This window comes from Hetaerina americana, unplaced genomic scaffold, assembly GCF_022747635.1.
Source record: "Hetaerina americana unplaced genomic scaffold, ioHetAmer1.1.p SCAF_10, whole genome shotgun sequence".
Lineage (NCBI taxonomy): Eukaryota > Metazoa > Arthropoda > Insecta > Odonata > Calopterygidae > Hetaerina > Hetaerina americana.
The window spans coordinates 63,287,831-63,310,364 of NW_027286070.1; the positions used below are offsets into that span (position 1 = coordinate 63,287,831).

At 35.5% G+C, this 22,534-nt stretch overlaps 1 protein-coding gene across 1 annotated transcript in view; it reads right to left on the reverse strand.

The window, feature by feature from the left end:
* Nucleotides 1–11,350: 11,350 nt before the first annotated feature.
* The window catches only part of LOC139700164 (multidrug resistance-associated protein 1-like), a 63,240-nt gene continuing 52,056 nt past the window's right edge, over nucleotides 11,351–22,534 (reverse strand). The window contains exons 29-33 of the mRNA XM_071598734.1: nucleotides 19,356–19,514; nucleotides 15,853–16,019; nucleotides 14,940–15,054; nucleotides 13,990–14,069; nucleotides 11,351–13,699 (exon numbers count right to left, since the gene is read on the reverse strand). Of these exons, the coding sequence (XP_071454835.1) occupies nucleotides 13,582–13,699; nucleotides 13,990–14,069; nucleotides 14,940–15,054; nucleotides 15,853–16,019; nucleotides 19,356–19,514 (639 nt within the window). The 3' untranslated portion in view covers nucleotides 11,351–13,581. The remainder of the gene's footprint in view (nucleotides 13,700–13,989; nucleotides 14,070–14,939; nucleotides 15,055–15,852; nucleotides 16,020–19,355; nucleotides 19,515–22,534) is intronic.

Here is a 22,534-nt window from a genome sequence, read left to right on the forward strand (position 1 = left end):
TCGCCTCCCATAAAAACTACTGCTACTACTACATTACTGTTTCATTAGACGAGTTCGACCAGGTGTAAGTATCGTAAATAGATTAATGATCATTTTTACTGCAAAGAAATTCGATTCATGGTGACTGTACCACAGGAAAATATTCACACTAACTACAGCTAATATGGCTTTCAGTTAAAACTTGTACCTAATGGGGTGGCAATAATGAATGATAGTGCAGCTTTTACGAAATGACTCGGACTCGAAATAACTACGAAATAACTACGAAATAAAGAAACTTATCACTGACTGTTAAATAGTTCTGTTCCAGTAATTTACATCTGGCTGTTATTAGAAATATTTTGCGGTAAAAATCGGCATGTGGACCAACAGAAACATGTAACAGTGATAGTGAATCCGATACGGATTCTGAATACCGGTAAGATGACGGCAATGAATCTGAATCAAGATGATGCGGCCCCAGCTGATCAGTATGATTACTAGACGTTTCTTCGGCAATTAAAAGGGTTAAAAAATTGTAAAACTATTTATATATTCTCCACTAAGGTTGTCTCTTGTGTAGCAATAAAAAATTAGCAGATAAAAGTGGAAACTAGAAGCCATTTTGGACTGTGGAACAGGCTGGCACGCACTGAAGAGAACGAAAGAGAGAATTTTTAAGATCCTAAATCCAATTATGATCATTTTTAAATCATCTAAAACTAGATCACTTGTGGAAAGACGTATATTATGAAATTGCGAGTGAGATGATGAACTGGAAATAATAATTAGAAGTTGAGGCTTTAAGCTACAGAGAAGCTAATATTCTTGCAAACTATACATTCTATAAACATCTCATCTCATCATCTAAGGAATAAATTGAGCTTACATGGAGCAACGCATACTCTCACCGATAACTTGAATATGCTTTTAGGCGAGTTTTAAGAATTTCAACAAAAAACTTGAGACATTTTTTCATTTATGGTGTATTACTTACAAAGCAAATATCACCATTGTCTCCTAAGAAATTTTCTATGCTCTTTCAAGTTTCGTTTTAAAATTTATAAATTAAAATTATCTGAAATATATTTAAATAATTTTGATCAATTTTAAAACGAAATATTTGTTCTAATCCTTAATCCTTCACAATTATCCATGATGAAATTTCATACACTATATGATATACATGAAAACGTATTGGAAAAAAATGTCTGAAGAAATGACGCAATAAAATTTTTCTTCGTCACATTGTTTAAACGTATGTTGAGAAAATTGGCGGAAGTGAACCAATTGTATCACAGTCCATATTTCTCTTCAATGCCAAATAATTAAATACTGCTCCACTTTGTCGATATAAGGGAGTTGAAATATTATTTTATACCAGTAATTTTTAGATGGAATGCCATCTGTGGCAAGTTTAAACGTGGACACACTGATAGAGTGTAGTAATTTTTATTCTCTCCGCTTTTGAAAGTTTTAAGGATTCTTATTATGTTTTGATTATTTTCGTCTTTCATATCCATTCCAGTTGAGAGCAGGATCAAAGTAGTAAGCAGGTTAAACAAGGCATCATGATTTGACTGTAACACAAACTGCAACTGATGATACAGCAATGGAAACTAAATAGGGACAATAAACCAGCCAATTTAGCGAAATAAGTGAATTACCCAAAAGAGTGAAGTGAAAAGTATGCCTCCAACGGCAGAAATTTTTTATTCCATGGGGTCACCAAACCACATCGCTAGTCACTCAAGTTGGAGCTAAATAATATTGTGCAACAATAAATATTGCCTATTCATAAAGAGATGTAATAAATATAATACCTGACAAGTACTCAACGTTACAAAAAACCAGAACTTTTCCATAATGTTCATTTTTCACATATTTGACTACGAATATACTCGTAACTCCTTGAGTATTGACAGAAGTATTTTATTTACTGAGTTTATTTAAAGAATAAATCAGTAAATATCTGTAGCAAAGGTTAGAGCAATCCGTCCGTTTGGACCTGAAAGTTAGAACTTAAATTATATCAACTGAAGATCATCGGAAAGCCTACACCCCAAAATTTTATGGGGAAAGAAATAACAGCCTCAAAGTTCAGAGCATTAACATGCGGGCCTAAGTTATTTCATGTCCGAATAAATTTATAACGATGTTTACGGAAAAATCCTACTCAACAAAAATTACGAAGGCATCGATTATGCATATAAGGAAACTGAATATTCCCTCTTCTAATGGCATGACCTATAAACATCGAATCACAACATGAGCGGTTTTTTATATTTGTTGGAAATTCTCAATAACGGACTTGTGCCACACCGTCTTGAAGACGCTTTGCTGACACAAAATACATTTCGAGACCCGGCCTCGTTCCGTAAGCCAATTTTCTGGAAATAGGAAATCGATTCGGCTCGACCAGACGACCTCGTCGTTTAATGAGCGTCACATGGATGCCTTTGCAATTAGTGCGACCCTATTTTCTGATTCCAGTCATGTCCTTGCCTGCTCCTACTCCCGACCAATCTTGCACTGAGAAGTGAGTTGCGTTTCATCTCCACGACTTCGCTCTCAAACAAAGCATCATGTTCAAAAGTGAAACAAATTGGTGCCCTTAATAACAATTAGTAATAGCTAATAATTATTATGCACAAACAAAGTTCGGTAACATAACTTCCTTTTTATTTATAGTTACATTTCATTTATAGTTGTATACGTAAATATATATTAGCTATATATTTAATTAAAAAATGAAGTTATGCTGCCGTACCCTGAATGTAGACATTTCACAAAAACTACTATAATAAGGAGCATCAAGTATTTTTGGCTATCTAAACTACAAAACTAACTTAACTCCAAATCCTACGGTATGTACTTAAATATGATACATCAATGAAGTTAAGGGATCGGAGGGTAATGAGGGATTCAAATATTATTTCCCTGTGAAACATTCTCTCTCTTTCATTGACCTAATAATCACTCAACAAATTGAGTAGCTTCAGGAGTGATGTGGTGTAAGTCGAACATAATAAATAACTGATCGCGCAGTTTCCCACTTGATAATTTTTTTTAATTCAACGACCTGGTTTCGATGCATTACATCATTACCAGGTCTACCTGATTTCATATATATGTATATATATATATATATATATATATATATATATATATATATATATACTCATTTATTTAGAAACATATATAAGGAAAAGGGATAGGAACACACATAAAGGACGAACACAATAGAGGTGGGGAAGGCGTAATCGAGCGGATCACAAGAGTAAAAGTATTTCCTTGACCGGGAGTCGAACACCGGATCTTTCCACTTGCCGGGCGGATGCGGACTCTGACCACAATTTAGTTGTTATGAAATGTAGCAGCCGTTTCAAAAAGATAAGGCAGGGGCGGCGAGTTAGAAAATGGAATGTAGAAGCATTAAATGGTTTGAAAAGGAAGGAATACAAACAGGCGGTGAAGGAAATCATGGAGGAAGGCAAAGAGCTAAGTACTATCGAAGAAAAATGGGAATGTATCGAGAAAGGGTTGTCTAAAGCCGCAAAAGACACTATTGGAACCGTTAACGCTAAAAGGACTAGGAAACCATGGATCACGGATGAGATGATTACAAAGATGGATGAGCGGCGAAAATGGAAGAATGTAAATACAGAGTTAGGCAAAATGAAGTACAAAGAATTAAACAATAAATTGAGGCGGGCAACAAATAAAGCAAAAGAAGCATGGTGGAAGACGCAGTGCGAGGATATGGAAAGTCTGCAGAGGAAGGGTGAAATCGGTGCGCTGTACAGCAAAGTTAAATCGTTATCGGGAAGTAAGAAAGGAAGATCTATGCTAACAGTTAAGATAAGGCGGGTAAGATAATAGCTGACACAAGAAAGATCCAAGAGAGATGGAAGGAATATATAGAAGAACTGCATGGTAAAGAACTCAGGCCAAAAAGGTTAGACATAGAAAAGGAACATGATGTAGATGAAGATAGATTATGTCCAGACATACTTGACGATGGGATAGAAAGGGCATTAAGGGAAATGAAATCAAATAAGGCTGCGGGGGTAAAAAACATTCCTGTGGAACTACTAAAAGATTTAGAGGATAGAGAGTAGGGCAAATGATTTCTTAGGGGATGATCAGTTAGGGTTTAAGAAGGGTAGAGGTATGTGTGATGCCATTGCAGTAATGAGATCATTAATCGAGAGGAATCTACATCTACATAATACCCCACAAGCCGCCGCTAGGGCGTGTGGCGGGGGTTGTTAGGTCACTACCCGTACAAAGGAACTATACCACATGCAAAAACAACAACATGAAAAACTGCACCCACAGCAGTGCACACACTCATGCAAAAAACCCTTCATCCAATGCAAACACATACCTTAAATCAACAAACAACTGTACCCCAGGATGCAGCACTAAAGCCATCCATCAACATGCAAGCCAGGACACAACAAGATGAAATGCAAAACTCCACCACCACGTGAATATGCTACACAAAATGCTCTCCCCCCTGTGGAGACAGTGGAAGACAATATTGCAGGTAATGGGCAGATCCCCCGTGGAGAGGGGCAAGGGATTGAAAGGGGGACTTAAAACAGATGAACAGAACACAAATGAGGTCATTCAGAAAGAATGAGTTATGACAACAGAACACACAAGGTTAGTGAAAGAGCATGCAATTGAGAGGAACTATTTATTCCCTATAAGAAAGGGTTGTCAAAAGACACTATTTGAACAGTTAATGCGAAAAGGACTAAAAACCATGGGAAGTGGCAGTGTCATGATATGGAAAGTTTGCAGAGGAAGGGTGAAATTGGTGCGCTGTACAGCAAAGTTAAATCTTTATCGGGAAGTAAGAAAAGAAGATCTATGCTAACAGTTAGAGATAAGGCGGGTAAGGTAATAGTTGACGCAGGAAAGATCCAAGAGAGATGGAAGGAGTATATAGAAGAACTGTATAGTAAAGAACTCAGACCAACAAAGTTAGACATTGAAAAGGAACATGACGTAGAGGAAGACAGCTTAGGTCCAGGCATACTAGACAATGAGATAGAAAGGGCATTAAGGGAGATGAAACAAAATAAGGCCGTGGGGGTGGATAACATCCCCGTGGAACTTTTAAAATGCTTAGGAAAGTGTGGGAGGAAGAGCCTATATGGGCTGATCCGTAGTATTTATGAGGACAGAATCTGGCCGGAAAACTTTGTGAGATCAGTTTTAGTTCCTATTCCGAAAAAGGTAAAGGCTACATCATGTGAGGACTACAGGACGATAAGTTTGATATCCCATGCAGCTGAAGTTCTTCTCAGGATCATAAACAAAAGGATAGAGAGTAGGGCAAATGATTACTTAGGGGATGATCAGTTTGGGTTTAGGAAGGGGAGAGGTACGAATGATGCCATTGCAGTAATGAGATTATTAATCAAGAGCAATATAGAATACAACCAGGAGGTATTTGCCTGTTTCGTAGATTTCGAAAAAGCGTTTGATAGAGTAAATTGGGAAAAACTAATGAGTATATTGCAGAAAATAGGAATAGATTGGAGGGAAAGGAGGCTAATCCGCAACTTGTACATGTCTCAGACTGCTCAGGTGCGGGTGGGAAACGGGGAGTCCGGATGGGCATTGCTAGGAAGAGGTGTAAGACAGGGTTGCCCATTATCACCGTTGCTGTTCAACCTGTATGCAGAGGAAATGACTAAAGAGGCATGGGAAGAACTGGAGGTAGGAAATAAATGGGCGGGGAATTCGTAAAATCAGTTAGGTTTGCTGATGACCAAGCTTTAGTTTGTCAGTCAGCCAAGGGATTGCAAGCATTGCTGAGTGAATTGGAAATTCAGTGCGACAGGTATGGGATGAAAACCATTATTAATAAAACATAGGTTATGCGGTTTTCTTGAAAGAAAAAGGCTAAGCTTAACATTAAAATATGAGGGCAAAAACTAGAGCAGGTAGAACAGTTTACGTATCTCGGAAGTGTTTTGGAACAACACGGTCAAAGTATTAGGGACGTAAGGAGAAGAATTGCGCTAGGCAAAGAGGCTTTCAGAATGAGGAGGGAGTTGATGACATGGACTTTGAGTAAGGACATTAAGAAAAGACTCTTAAGAACTTTGATATGGAGCGTAGCTATGTACGGCGCGGAAACGTGGTCATTGAAGCAGGAAGATAGACGTAGACTGGAGGCTTTTGAAATGTGGGTGTGGATAAAATGGAGAAGTTGACATGGACAGAGAAGAAAACAAATGAGGAAGTACTTGGTATGGTGGGCGAAGAGAGGGGTTTGTTGGGAGAAATCCTTTGGAGGCAGGAAAAGTGGATGAAGGGGGTATTGGCCGGCAGTGGGATGTTGAAGACTGTTATAGAGGGGAGAATGTTAGGCAAACGTCAGAGATGAAGAGGGATCTGATGTAGAGTGGGATGTTGTGTTTTGCTGGAGGTCACAAATTGTTGAATTAGTAATTTTGTCCATCCAAAAACCTACCCTAACCGGTAGATTACCTAATAATATATATATATATATATATATATATATATATATATATATATATATATATATATATATATATGAAATCGGCCCCTGGGGACACTATTGAACGCTACCCACTTGAGTACCATATTAACATAATACATCAAATTTACCATTATGCCATGTAATGCGGTGCTAGTTGGAGCACACTAAAGTAACGGGAGCAATTTCTGCCGCGGTAAACCAATAGAACGAGGCGTGGAAACCGATAGTAGGAGCACTTCCGGACAAAACGCATGTAATAGTCCGAGGGTACATCGAGGCCCTAGTGAATGCCACAACCCCAAGCATTTACATGCGGCACTTAATCTCTACAGCAGGCAGTAATCATATCTATAAAAGTTAGTCAAATTGAAGAATTATCTAAAGACTTATAAAGAAAATTAATAAAAAACGAGCTCTATAGGAGTCAGCGCTACATTATTTCATAATAGTACAAGGGTGGTTCAATAAAAGTACCCGTGTTAGAAATGACGAATCCATTTTTTCAAAAACATTTTTCTATTTTTCAACATAGTCCCCTTTTAGAAAGATAAACTTCTCTCAACGTCCCCGCCATTTTTTTAACCTCTCCCAAAATAGGATTTGTGGAACTCTCCAAAATACGCCTCTGTCTCGGCGATAACTTCCTCGTTTGGGCTTAATTTTTTCCCCCGAGTCATTTCTTCATGTTAGGGAATAAGAAAAAGTCGCAGGGAGACAGATCGGGTGAATACGGGGGGTGCAGCAGGAATTCATGACGTAGTTCATGCAGTTTGGCGGCGACAACTCCGGATGAATAGTGATGCGTTATCGTGGTGAAACAGCGCCTTCTTTTTCGGCAAATGCGGCCGTGTCTCCTTCAATTTTTTGTCAAAGCGGTGCAATAACTCACTGCAGTATTTCCCAGTGATCGTTCTTCGATTTTCTAAAAAAAACCATGATGATGACGCCATTTCCATCCCAAAAAACCGTCGCCATGACCTTTCCGGCCGATCGAATCATCTTCGCCTTCTTTGGAGCAGATTCGCCGGGAGAAATCCATTGTTTAGATTGTTGCTTAGTTTCTGGTGCGTAATGATGAATCCAGGTTTCATCAACAGTGATAACTCGACGCAAAAACACCTTCGGACCTCGCTTAAATTGCTGCAAACACTGCTTCGAAGTTGGCAGCCGGATCAGCTTGTTGTCCACCGTGAGCAATCGCGGCACCCATCGGGCCGACAATTTTTTCATCGCCAACTTATCATGTAAAATATTAATTGCCGTTCCGGTCGACACACCCACGGCCTCTGATACTTCGCGCACTTTCGTTTGTCGATCAGCGAGAATCATGGCGTGGACTATTTGAATGATTTCCTCGGTAACCACGTCTGCCTGGCGTCCTAGTCGCTCCTCATCAAAAACATGCTCGCCCACGTTTAAATTCGTTGAACCAATATCTAACTGTGGTCATATATGGCGAAGTTTCCCCCTAAACAGCACCTAACTTTGCTTTTATCTCCTCGCATTTCTTCACATCCAAAAACAAAAAGCGAATTACCGAACGATACTGCTCTTTTTCCATCTTAGCGAAAATCACAAAACACGCCTTACTCTAATGGCTGCCAAATCCGAATTAACCTTTAAATCAGTCTGAAATTTGTTTCACCGTCGTTTGATAGATGGCAGCACATTATCATAGCATAAACGTCCCTCAGGAACACCCTTTGTCGTCAAACACAGGTACTTATTGAACCGCCCTCGTACATACACATAATATGTGGGTCCCGGAAGTCGAAGGGTAGAGCGTTAGACTACTGACCCGAGGGCCCGGGTTCGATTCCCAGGCAAGTCTCTCTAGGCACCTGCAGCTCCACCCAAGTCATGTGATTTTTCGGGTACCATATCTTCCAGGGAAACCATAACCGGCACAGGGAAAGGATCTGGCCCCCCTACCCTGATGTGTGAATTTCACATGCCATCGGGCTTAGTACTGAGTGTACTCTTCCTACCATCACCTACCAAACCAACCTTTGGGTTGATCACCTTGTTCATGGTTACATTAAATATATTTGATCAGTGTAATGCAATTCCCTTCCATGAAGTACGCATATTCCTTAGCAGACTGTTCCCTGATTTGAAAGGTAAAACTAGTGAGTGTACGCTACCTATGCCTTGCCCTGAAAGCCACACATATTCCACCATGCGCCTTGTGGAGAAAATCAAGATAAACAATACACCGAGAAGTAAGGTATTGCATTTCATTATCAGCATTCCACCAGGTGGACGTCGAAGATGATGGAAGGTGGTGAAAGGTGCCTCCCTTCAAAGACAGACTTATTAAACTTGACGTGAAACAAATTACACCTACATCAGAATATTATTTCAGCGACAAAAAATTCAATGATAATCCAACTTCATATTGTTGATATCTATCACCTTTTAATATGACTATTGTGTAACTTAACGGTTCTATTATTCCCATGTCACAACAGCCAGTGGCAAAACATGGCTTGAGAAATGAAGACAGCTTTTTTGAGGCCTGTATTAATGGCATAGCAGAAGAAGGAAGACTGAACTCTCATGATCTTAGTAATTTACATCCAGCTAAAATGAAAGTTATCAGTACAGAAGTGGTCAAAACTTTAATAATACTTAATGGGATAAGGAGAATTTTGGTTCATGTCATATATCAGACGTTATATCAATATGCGATTGTACTGCACAGTAATCATTCAATTCAAAAATCTCAATATGGCCAACAAAAATTAGTTACATTTGCGTGACACATTGTCTAAGCCGAATTATTATTATATCTGCCAAGTTTTCCCAATATATTCTAAAAATCACTGATTCATCGAGCACTTAGCTCAGATATAATAATCACTGTAAAGAAAAAAAGGTGGCTTGCTACTGCCATCACTAATATACCACTTTTCAGGGTCCCTTTGAAAGGTTACTACAATTGAGCTTACAGCAATTGATTCACCAGAGAAATATTTCCATGTTAGTGGCCATTGGTTTTCATTTTCAAATGCTATAAAATTCAAGAAATAGCTACTGATTCGAGGCACCCACTATTCCTTCGAGAAAGGACAAGTTGTGGCTGAATGCCAAAGTTCCTACGAACATATGGATCCAAACAGATGGTAACAGGATATTGCTCGTCAGCCCCACCCGAACTTGCATGAGAATTCATGACCCGATATTTAAATTCTGAAATACATATCTAAATCACATTGTAGTTTCGTAAACAATCCTCAAAATTAAGCCTGTCTGTCCTACCATACAAGAGGAGCTGAAAGCAATATGCCAGTGTTAATACCTAGCATAATGAATTTCAAAGAAGCTATCCACAACACTTTACAATGCTAGATACACAAATTTTAGAAATTATATGTATAGGCAGAACATGGACTAAAAATGGTAAATATGCATTGGAACTTAGTGATTCAGCCTATCCATTTTCCTTTTTTACTGATTCCATTTTATGCCCTAAACTACATTAGGACAATGGTTGAACATCAATTACATCACAATACAAGTTTCAGTCAAGTAACAGTTTACCATTATTTGAAGTCCAATTTGGGTTCTGGTGGAAAAATCACAGAAAATTTAATAACCTACTTTGCACTTAAAGTGGCCATAATAATTTACAATTTAGGTACCTCCCTAATAATTCTTAGATAAGATAAGATGGCACACAGTGATGAGATGGGGTACATTCAAATGGGAAGTAAATTCAGGTAGTCATTTCTAAAAATACATTCATCAAATCATAGACAAAGCTGTTCATTGCACAAATTATAATACTGTAATTTTGAAAAAATTTGAGATGGATACAAATATTCTAGCCTTACCAATTTATTGTATGCTCTGAGCTAGTTCCTTTTTATCTTGGTTAACTGAGCAGGATTTTTAAATAGACAGCAAATGAAATTCAACTTGCTTATTGCATTTTTTTATATCTTTCTCTTAAACCATGCTTCAATTTAAGTAGACAGGTACCTTCTCTAATAGTAGGCTCTCCATCAGTATTTGGGACTTAAAGTAATGATCTTTGTTTGTTCTACTTCAATGTTCCTCATATAGGTTATTAGGAATTGGCATTTTTTTTCAAATATTACAGACTATTTATCTCATGATGGTAAAAAAAATTGTCAAGGAATGAATGTTCATCAAATCTTTAAGATGACTAGTCAAAACAGCAAAAAATTCTCAAACCCCAAAATATTTTCAAATAAAACTGTGTCACCTATATCGCAAGTTGATTTAGAAAGAAAATGCTGCATTATATCTCACTGTCACCGATTCATTTAATGAATTTCAACAGTCAAACATCAGGTGGTAAAAAAATCCAATTTAAGTCCAGCAGCAGGCATCCCAACTAAAAAAGAAATATAGCCACCTAGGTAGTTCTATAATTATTCCACTAAAGCATTGCGGTATCATTATAAATGATACATTTTATAACATCTTTACATATTACTTTCACTTAATTTTTCTACATTTTGAAATAAAAAGTCGATTTGATAAATATATCGAAGAGAATTCCAAGCTAACAAGAAAATACATGCAAATGGGGATGATAAATCATGATATCAGAACAATGTCCGCATAATCTTAACATTAAACTTCAGATGTGCGCCCACAGCAATAAGCTAATAAGTTTTTGGTGAAACACAAAAATAGGTACAAGTCTCAGCACACATTTCAATGTGCCATTTAACTATGATATTGTGGCCACGAATTGTGGATAGAAAAAGGTTATTTAAGTTTTTCAGTTTACAAATCTATTTCTCATATTTTATTGAGGTTATAATCGGCATGTTGAGTGCAAATCAGACACAGTACTTTCATGAACTCGTAATAATTTTAGTTTGAGCAATTCTTAACTACATATTTAATCTATCAATTTCTTCTTCACTTTTTACAGGGATTTAATTTTTTTCTAGTTTAATAATTGCATGAGAAGAATCATTATAATCATTGCAAAAAATTTTAAAAAGCACTTAGCAGTAGTAAGCTCCTTGGAAGACCACATTTCTCAGGGTCTATATTAATTTTACCTCTCACTTGTACTTATAAAAATTATTACGACTAACTTGATTAACAGTTTTTCCATTTCATAATTCCACATTTCCTGGTTTGACAGATCCCTCATTATTAAAAAAAAAATAGTTCCCCTAAATATTCATTTTATGCACGAGGATAATGCTCCTTTCATTAAACAGCAAGAGGTGGGTGAACTTTGTTAAACAACCAAGGTGGGGGAACTAGTTACTTTCCCTGGGCTGCCCGTGGTTTACCAGAAAAATCTGGCCCATAAAATAAAATTAACTGAGTTTGGCGAAGGGTGTTCCGAGGCATGAAGTTGAACATGGAGCCATGTACCATCAGCCTAATACTCAACCCCTAAAAAACTACGCCAACACCCAAAAAATACTGATGTATATTACTTTTAGTCCTCTCAAAGTGATTCTGAGACAACAAAGCCAGCAAAGGGGAAACCACACGCTCAATTCATTCACTGAAAAAACTCATGTAATATGTCCTTAATGAGATTCCAATTGTGATACACCCTTGATGACATGCCTCGTTTTGGTGTGTCATCTACCCACTTGAGTATTAGGCACATGGCACACATTCAGAGGATTAGAATACTTCAAGGCAAACACCTCTCCCAAACTCTAAAAAGCATTCCTTGAAAAAGTTTCACACCACCATCTTAAAGACATATTTTAATGTAGTGTAAGAAAAAGATGACTCTTTCTTTTAGTGGTTTGGATCAAGTCCTTGCAGTGATTTGTACACGAGTGTGAGCAGATTGAAATCTAAAGAGTAGGGAAAGACAATAATTGCATCGATTGAATTGAATGATTGTGATTGAATACATAAACATTAAGTCACTTTCCCTCAACATCTTTACCAAGGATGAATTTCTTCCAGCACATATTATTGCTTAAGAAGCATATATTAATATAATTAATACTTTCTCAAATTTATGAGAGCACAGGATATCAAGAGAGAAAGCAAAGGAAAGCCAACCAACTGCCCTCTTCCTGTCGACAACCTAGAAGTTTTTAATTTTAATTAACAATTCCATCATTTTAGTGGGGTAACATCAAGGTAGGATGGAATATATTTTTATTTAGAATAACAAGTGTAAACTGGAATATTTGTAACAAATAATGGCATTAACACTTAAAATATGAATGAAATAGTTCCAAGTGAAAGAATTTGTAGTAGTATGGTGTACATCAAACAATAAAAGCCCTCAAATTAGCTTTAAAATTTCAGTGATTCTTATGGCATTAATCAATAAATTATATGATATTTAAAGATGAGCCATAGCTGAGGCACCAATGGTATACAACAGTCTAAATTTGCTATAGTCCCCTAGAGACATGTGCATTACAACATAATTACCTCTGTACAGCAGAGCACATAATATTTCCAACATTATTAAAAAATTGTAATATGTACTTGAGTGAAAACATTTCAATCAAAGAATATTACAAGAACAAAAACCTAATAAAATTAATAATTTACATTTAAATAAAAAGTATGATAAACCTGTAAATAATTATAATCAATACTTCAAAGATAGTATTAAAATATGTACTAATATATACAATTTAGCATTTTCAGGAAGAACCATTCCAGAAATTAAGTAAATCTAAAATAAGAATAATGTATATCACAGGAAACTGCATTATTGATATCCATACACAGCCAAACTTAAGTAATATTGTGCTTATCACAGAGATAATGTACGATACATACTGCAATTAACTATCCAATTCTGAGATTCAAAATGGCATTATCCTCATGAATACACATTTTGATAATACTATATCATTCATATATACATAATAATATTTTTGGCTCAATATCTTTAAAATGAAAAAAATCACTATTTTTTGTGATAATAGCACCAACACATTAATTTGCGACTGAAAAGTGCAATCATAGCAACAAGTAAAATATAAGGCAACAAATAAGTACGTGATAGACCATATGTATGAAAGAAACTAGAGAGGAGATCAATATGCTTTTTTCAGATGACTGCCAGACAATATTGTGGCATCAATTATATTTCAAGTTGAAACAACTCCTGCATCTTTCGACATCTGATAGAAAACAGATTTCTTTCTGTTCAAGAGCACAGTTGGAGAGTCAAACTCCACAATTCTGCCTTTATCCAACACAATGACCCTGGAAAAATACATAACATGCATTATCCGCAAAACTATTAAAGTATTCTCTTTTTTCACCTAATACTTATCAACTAAATAAAGCATTTTTGGACACAATAATCTAAAATATTCTAGGACACAAATGTAGACAATGGCCATCAAAACTGTAATACCATAACATAAATAAATATATAAATAAATAAATAAATATATATATATATATATATATATATATATATATATATATATATATATATATATATATATATATATATATAACACTAATATTAGAAGTCAAAGCATACACACCTGTCACTATCCATTATTGTATGTAATCTGTGAGCAATAGTTAAAATGGTACACTCTTTGAATTCCTCCCTTATTGTCATCTGGGCACCAACGGAAAATCCATGCCAATGAAAAAAAATATTTATAAGCGGTCTAACATTAATTAATGATAAAATACAGGGGAAGATCTTGTACTAAATACTAATCGATAAAATTTTACTATATTGGCACCAATAACTTATGCTCCTGTTCAGAGAAGGTCACTCATACTGAACAGACTTAAGAGAGGAAACTTCATCAACTGCTAACCAGGTACCCAATTACTCTAACATTGAATGTCATTGATTGTCATATTTGACCCAGAATTAGCATTATGTAAACAAGGCATTATGCAAGCATGGAAGACTTTCAAGGCATTGAACACACTAGAATTGAAGGGATGAATTCCCTTTCATTGAAGGGACACCATAAAACCAGAGTGCTTCTTTCTATCTTAAATTTTCCCCATGGTTTTTCTGACTTGTGTGTATTACAGCACAGTAATACACCATCATTCCAGCTACTGAAGGGAGTATAATATTTAATGAAAGAATTTCCTTTTAATAACAAATGGAAGAATGGCACTTTTTTACAAATTCTCTCTTTTAGAAATAAGAAGTGAAAGGAAATAAGCAATTAACAAATGCAAAACCAAACACATAACTGAGCCAATTAAATATGTAAACTGAATACCCCAAAATGGTTTTATCTATTATGCTGTTTAATGGTTAAAACTTCTTGTGTAAGCAATATTGTTTGTAAACAGAAAAGAGATTACATTATCATTTCTTATTCCTTTTTGGTTTCCCCTTTGACAGGAAAGCGATTGCTAAGCCTCTGTTTTAATGTTTTTCAATTTGAATCAACTTTTAAGCTAGCCCAGGCATATGCTGTCAATGGATAAGTTTCAATATTTTCTAATAGAAACATACCTGTATAAGTTCATCAGTTTCAAGATCAATAGCGGCTGTAGCTTCATCAAGGATTAGAACTTTTGTTTTTCTAAGAAGAGCTCTGGCAAGACATATCAACTGTCTTTGTCCTACACTAAAATCAAAAGAAAGTAGAAACTGGTTAAATAATAACAGGCATTGTCATCAAACATCAGCTTCCATTAACCTGGAATACAATAAAAAAAAGGAAAATAAAAAACCAACTACTTCGATACTCAAATGTAAATTATTCAGATAGAAAAATTGCAGTGAACCAAGCAAGTTAGCAGTTGCAAGTACAGATCTTCACTGACCATCTATTTAATGTTGCCAACTTTACCAACTAGGTTTATTTACTAACTACTAAAAAGCAACAACAGATGCATTCATCAATGGATTCAAAAATTACTCACTCTCTATTTTACAATCTACAATGAGATCTTGCTTACCCTTTTCAAAAAAAACTACTTAACTTTAACTAAATTAATTAAACTATTAGTAGGTAAAAATATAACAAGATATTGAGATAATATTATAATTTTGATGATATACACCTCAATACTTCCATTAGTATTCCTCTATAACATATCATAAATCATTGAGCGTGGTAAACATCATAACAATCTCTGCTAAGTCCAGTTGCACGATGGCCACTTAAGTAATGCTATAACCAGACCAATTCTTTAATAGCTATCTTTTGCTGCAATTACTAACCATTACTATTCACTGAATAAAATCACTCCTCCCAGATTCTTCATCCAACAAGTGCTTTTTTTAAGATTTACAGATTTTAACATTCTGCCTATCTCAACTTGTTTCAAACACATGAACTAGGTCCCTTTTAATCCAAAGAGTCTAATATTACTCAGGTATAATGATTTTCCCAGCAGTATCACCATGGTTTTATGTTTACCTGAGGTTTTCCCCTCCCTCGGCTACCTCGTGCTGAAGCCCAGCTGGAAGAGCCCTCACAAAGTTGCTCAAATGTGCATGCTCCAATGCAATCCATATATCACTATCTGAATGCTTCTCAAAAGGATCCAAATTCATTCGGAGAGTTCCAGAGAATAACACAGGGTCCTAAAGTAAAAATTGAGACATAAGATATAAATATGAATTATTCACAGCACAGTATAATAATGAAAACACAGTATGAATAACACACAACAGTTGAAAATTGAAACTATCACATCCATTATGACCCACTTAGAAAAATTATTTACATATCCCTAGCTTAAACTTCAATTGCAAGTCATTTGGAGTAATAAAATATCATTATTGTACTTCTAGAAACTTAGCCTTTAAATAAGTCTTTTTTCCCACATCAGAGAAAGACATTGTGTGCTCCCTTAAACAATAAATTAAAACCACTGAAAATTGATAAATTGCTGTATTGATAAAGACTAATGAACCAATTCCAACACTAGAGATAATAAACTGTGACCCGGGTGGCCACAGATGTGGACCAAGAGCGATCCTTAATAAACTATAAAGATGCTGACACAATCAACTCAGGAATCATTCTAATAATTAATTATGACTACAAAATTGATATCTACCTTTGCACATTGATGTCTGTCAAGTATACATGAAGATATAAAATCATCTTAATTTACTCAGCTGAACTCACAGAAGAGTATTTGTAGGGTAGAATTTAAATTTTGATCATTCATGGCAGTTAGAAGTCAGGATGATACATTCTTATAGCCAGCTTACCATCTAAAGGAACTCGGTAATAGGATCAGCGAGGCATTATTTTAAAAGAATTTTTAAATGTTTGGCAAATGATAAAGGTAAGAGAAAAAGTTCAGAGGAAGACTGCCTTTCTCAGAAAAATAGATCACACCACTCTCACTTCTCAATGGTGAGGCCCTGCTGTTGAAGATTAGGAAAGTTGTATTGCATCCATTGTGCACTCCCAGCCATACCACTTTTAACTAATTTTCCAACCACATGCAATTATTCAATTCTAAAAGTATGGAAATTATAAAAGCTCATTAAGTTCTGTTGCAGTTTTACACAAATTGGATAATAACAAAAAAAGAAGTCCACATTGTCCCCAATTCCATTCTTTTTCATCAAGCACATACCAAAATAAAAACCTCCCTGATTAAACGCTCTCCTCTGCTAGAGTACCACACATCTCGAGCAAATCTAATATTACCTCCATTCAACAAATTTTGGATCAATTTCCCTTCACCCCTCTGATTTCATTCAAAATTTCTAAAAGGATAGTTCACCTAAATCAATATTTCCAAAAATGATTTTGTCAAATTATACATCCAGATTTATCTGTATTTTAGATCTTTTCCTATTTTACCAAAAATTGGTGTATCAAATCATTTTTTTGTTTTCACTCAGCCACTAATTCCCATGGATTATGACTTACATTCAAGTTTTGACACCAAATAAGGTTATACATGTAGAAGCAGTTATAAATGAGTTTTAACAAATTCAAAGTTTTCTTAACAGTTTATATTATTGTGAAATAATGTTTCTCAAATACTCCAACTTAGAAATGGTCAGAATGTTTTTCAGAACTAGTGCATACACATTTCAATATGCTGAAAAAATATAAAATACATGGAAATTCATATTTAAGGGGTTAGAAAAATATTTAATATCTAAAATGGGGGATATCTTCACCTAATTTACTCAGCAAGTGCGCTGGCTGCTTCATCAGAGGGGGAGAGACATTTCATTTAAAACAATCCAATTGATAGCCATTTCATTTGCAATAATTCCATGGTTTCATGAAATGCACTAATGGCAACTGTCAGAATCAAACTCCAGTCCTAAGTCCAGAATCTCTTATGTGTATCTTGGCACCAATGTACACTTCCTCTTCATTACCTTCAGACACATCAATCAGATTACCCATCATTATTGCAATGGGGTCTCACAGCATAAACTTTTGTAGCCACCATTAATTAATATTATTATTATTGTGTCAGCCTCCTCAGTGACAGAATGAGCAGCTGAAGTAGCTCAGATTTTCAATGAATGGTGTCTTCTTAACTTCCTAAGTCCAATTTAAACAAGTTCAGTCTGATTTATTTCACTAATAAAAACAAAGTTTCCACTGCAATCTCAGTAGATGTAGGTGTAAGCATTCCCCAAAATTCCAGTGCCCAATTCCTGGGAATTATCCTGCATAGAAACACGTCTTGGGAGGAACACATTTAAAAATTACATAGAAAGTTAAGTTCCCTATGCTTCCTCATTAGAAATATAAGATATTCTGTAAATTTAGAGGTCCTACTATACATTTACAACGGTAAATTTTTGTTCTCAATATTTCTCAGATATGTGAAAATCAAGGGTTCAGCTCCCCATGCAAAAATTATTCTGATGAAGAGGAACTTTAACAACTTATTTAAAAATTATGTTCATCTGGTCAATCATTTTTTTAACCATTCAGCAAAAGTAACCCCAGGAGATCTGGAGCAAATGAGTTAATTATCCATCAGCATTGTGCAATCTTTGTCTCAACAGCTAACCATTTAAAACTATTCCATATTTCTTAAGTAGTTTTCACAATCATACTTTTTCTTAGCCTACCCCATTTTTAAAATGTGTTCAAATCAATGTTTCATAAGTGATTAGGCAGTATTATTCTTTCAGCATTTCCACGTAATTCCAAATAAATATTTTGGCACTGAAATAATCAGCATTTACCATTGGTTTCATTAGTGCCTTTTTTATTTTTTAAAAGACAATAATTGCTTCAACAATTAATAAAAGACAAAACTACATTATTCTAAAAAGATTTTATATGACAGAAATTATAATATCTGACCACTGTTAAGTGCCAAAGGACTTCAAAAATTCTAATTTTGGCTTGTGAAACCAGCCAGAAGAATGCTACATACAAAAAGAGCAAACATAATAATAGTTCATACACATCAAAACAGCAAATGAGCGTTAAATGCGACATGGGAACATTCCCATACTACGAGAAAAACTGGGGACACAAAACTTCATAACAAAATTTGCATGCATTTGTTCCAAATTTCTCTTTCATTCTGGTAGGACACAGAGTCATTTTTATTCAAAGAAAATGATCAAATTGATAAAAAAATTAAGAAACCTGGATATTAGCCATTAAAATACTTTATCATACAAAGAATCACACCCGCAAAAATGTTAATGATTGCCACCCAATTAGCATGGATGTCAGCTGATTTAAATCTAAAGAGGGCAGTGAAATCCTAATGATAACAAAGGCTCCCCTCTCTCTCACAAAGATTTTAATAGTCAAATAAACAAAAAAAATGTACTGTACATGACTTAAATGAGACTACCGAAAATCTGCAAGGGGAGGCGATTTCGGCATGTTACTCTTATCATTGTGCCTCGTGTCCATACCGAGTATTACCGGAGAAACTAGGCCTAATAAGAGAGAAATGAACTTGCCTGAGGTATAATAGTAAGGCGTCCCCTCAAGGTATGCAATCCCAACTTTGCAATATCAATGCCATCGATCAGTATTGCTCCACCAGCTGCCTCGATTATGCGAAACAAAGACAGCGTAAGGGAAGACTTCCCAGCACCAGTCCTTCCTACAATTCCAACCTAGATAGAATAGTAAAATTGTACTTGTATTACATAATTAAAAGTAACTAGAAACCAACATTGAAGTAAATTTGGGCACTGATTAACTGACTTCTAACCATTCAATGAGTGGATCATCATCCACTAACCTTGGGTGCATCAAAAATCTTTCTCTCCTTCCATGCACACCCATTACTTCTCCCAATCCTTCCTCAATGTTAATTGCTAATAACATTCAATCCACTAGAAAAGTTTTCTCGTCACACTTAAGGAATTTACTTGCATCATTTAATGATTTACAAGTGCATTACACTGAGTCTCAAGCTTTGCTCCATAATAAAATGGATCAATCAAGTGGCTGCATATACAAGTATTTATTATACTCGTATTGCTTCAAATGACATTTGAGTATGTTGATAACAGTAATATTTATTGTCCCAGGACTTTACAAAGTAAAATATAGGACAAACCAGAGAACTAACAATCAGATATTTCAGTGTACACTATAATAGCATTTATCTATCAGAAAATGCTTGAGATGCTTCTTAAATGTAACCCTAGAGGGAGCAGATTTATGAATGGTGGCAGATAGTTGCAAATTCTGATTGCCACATGAAAGGGATTCTAATTATATTGTAGCAGAAGAGTGGCAGAATAAATGCACATCAACACTTTGTCCAGTATTATGCCCATGTACTTGAGCATTGGTGATTGGTTGTTTCATATTATCCTGAACATACGTACATAAGTAATAAATATGCAGACAAGGTAAAGTTAGAATTTTCAATTCTTCAAAACGAGGTTTGCAAGTTTTCCATAAGGGTATTTTTGCTATAGGTTATATCAAATACATCTTTTTTGCACTATAAAAACTCTACAGAAGCCAGGTGTTGCTCCCCATAAAATAATTCCATAGCTCATATGCGACTGAAAGTTGCCATAGTAAACCACTTTTAACATATTTAAATCTACAATGTTCGTAAGATTTTGTCGGATAAATCCACTTTTTGCTGAAGTGGAACATGGAAGTGGCCATTGGTATGGATCCCCCAGTTTAAGGACTCATCAATAGACAAACCTAAAAACTTGGTACTGCATACCCATTCTACAGGTTGGCCTTGTAAACAGAGGTTTAACTGAGGCACTTTCCTTCTTTTTTAAATTGAATATAATTTGTTTTTAGTACATTTACAGACAGCTTGTTAACCTTATACCATTTTTCCAAGAGCGATAATCAGCTATCAAGTTTAGCTTGCAACAAGTCAGGGGACTTGTGTCTCATTGCCAGAGTTGTATCATCTGCATACAGAACTATGTTGTTACTCCAACATATCTAGGCTAATCATTGATATATAGTAGCGCAGGAATGGTACCTTGTGGTACCCCAACGCTTATTGTTTCTATGGGTGACAAGTGTTTTATCATAATATTGTTGACCCCAACGCCAGAAACATCCACCATCTGTTTCCTGCCCTTTAAATATGATTGTAGCCATAAATGGGCAATTCCCTTATCCCTTAACATGCACAATTACTTAGAAAAATTACATTGTCCACAGTACCAAATGCAAGGGAAAAATCATTGAATACACCAACAGAGTATTCCTATGAGTCCCAAGTAGTCATTATCTTTTTTTAAAAAAACTTGCAAGACTATCATTGGTTCATTTTCCCTCTTGGAATCTAAATTGTTCCACACTTAAAATTTTATTTTTAATGATATAATTCATAAACCAGTCTCTCATTCAGGACTCAAAAAATTAGTCAATAAGGACACTGGTTGGTAATTGTTAATATCATCTTCATCCCCTTAAATGGTACCTATAGAAATGTATTACTTTTACCACATTTACTGGGAAAGAGGAAGCTTGTACTATTATGAATAACTTAATGAAGTCATTATCACAGAGAGAGCATCTCAATGCAAGCCAATTGCTAATTTAGTTATAAAAATTATTTGAAAAATATTAAACAAATTTTCATTACATCAGAGGATACTAAATGCATGAAGACTTAAGAGGATGGCTGCACCATCTGTTTACGAGTAAGGGAGACCCTTATTTCTTTGCTTTGTGGAAGAAGAGAGGGCCAGGGTAAGGAGAATTGGGGACTCGGATTGCTGAAACCCCCGAAAAGCCAGCTCACCATCAATGACACACCACTGTCTATCATAGCTGAAGGTCTTGTTTTCTGATAACATATTGTCTTCCATTTCCCTAATTTTGGGGAATGAATGAAGTAGGTATAGAGCATCAGTAAGATTACTGTGGGCCAGCTTTAAACGGGTGTTTAGACTGGGGAAGAAGTCTAAATCAGGGCGAATTCTGTTCAAGATTATTTTACTTCAAAATGTGTCCTAAAATCAGCCCCAATTTTATAGGCCAGGGGTACATGGGTATAAATTTGACCTACAAACAAAAGCTGATTCACCGGAAAAAAAACTTTTTCCCACATCAGACAAAAAATGGTTGCAATTATTACAAACGTTGATAATATCACTGTTTTGAGTCAGTAGAAAGCAACAGGGTTTGATGATTTCATTGAAAGTCCTTCCTAGAAAAATTCCCAAATAAATCGTAATGAGACACATTTAATTACACCTTAAATGTACAGCGGCCATAAAACTTAATACATGTTGGGCCAACAGAGATGTCGCCCCTCAGCTAATGCATACATACACTCTATCTCTCCCGAGAAACTTGGACTCTACTGGCATTCAACCTTAATTAGTATGAGAGTTCTATAGGGGCATAGAAAATGGTTGCTCTTAATACAAATTTGATAATATCAAAATAATAACATAAACTAAGCATCATACAAAAAGTTAAAATGATAATAAACTCATCTTAAGTGAGAGGATTGCCATAAAGTATTGCATTTAAACTTGAAAACTGAAAGGCATTTTGGCCCATTGATGACGAATTTCCCAGATTCAAAAATGAATAAACGTTGATATACGTGTAGCTGCTCATTTTTCAATGTAAAAATCCAATTTTCTTTGTATTAAGGGTTAAAATCAAACATTTTGATATTTCCTGTCAG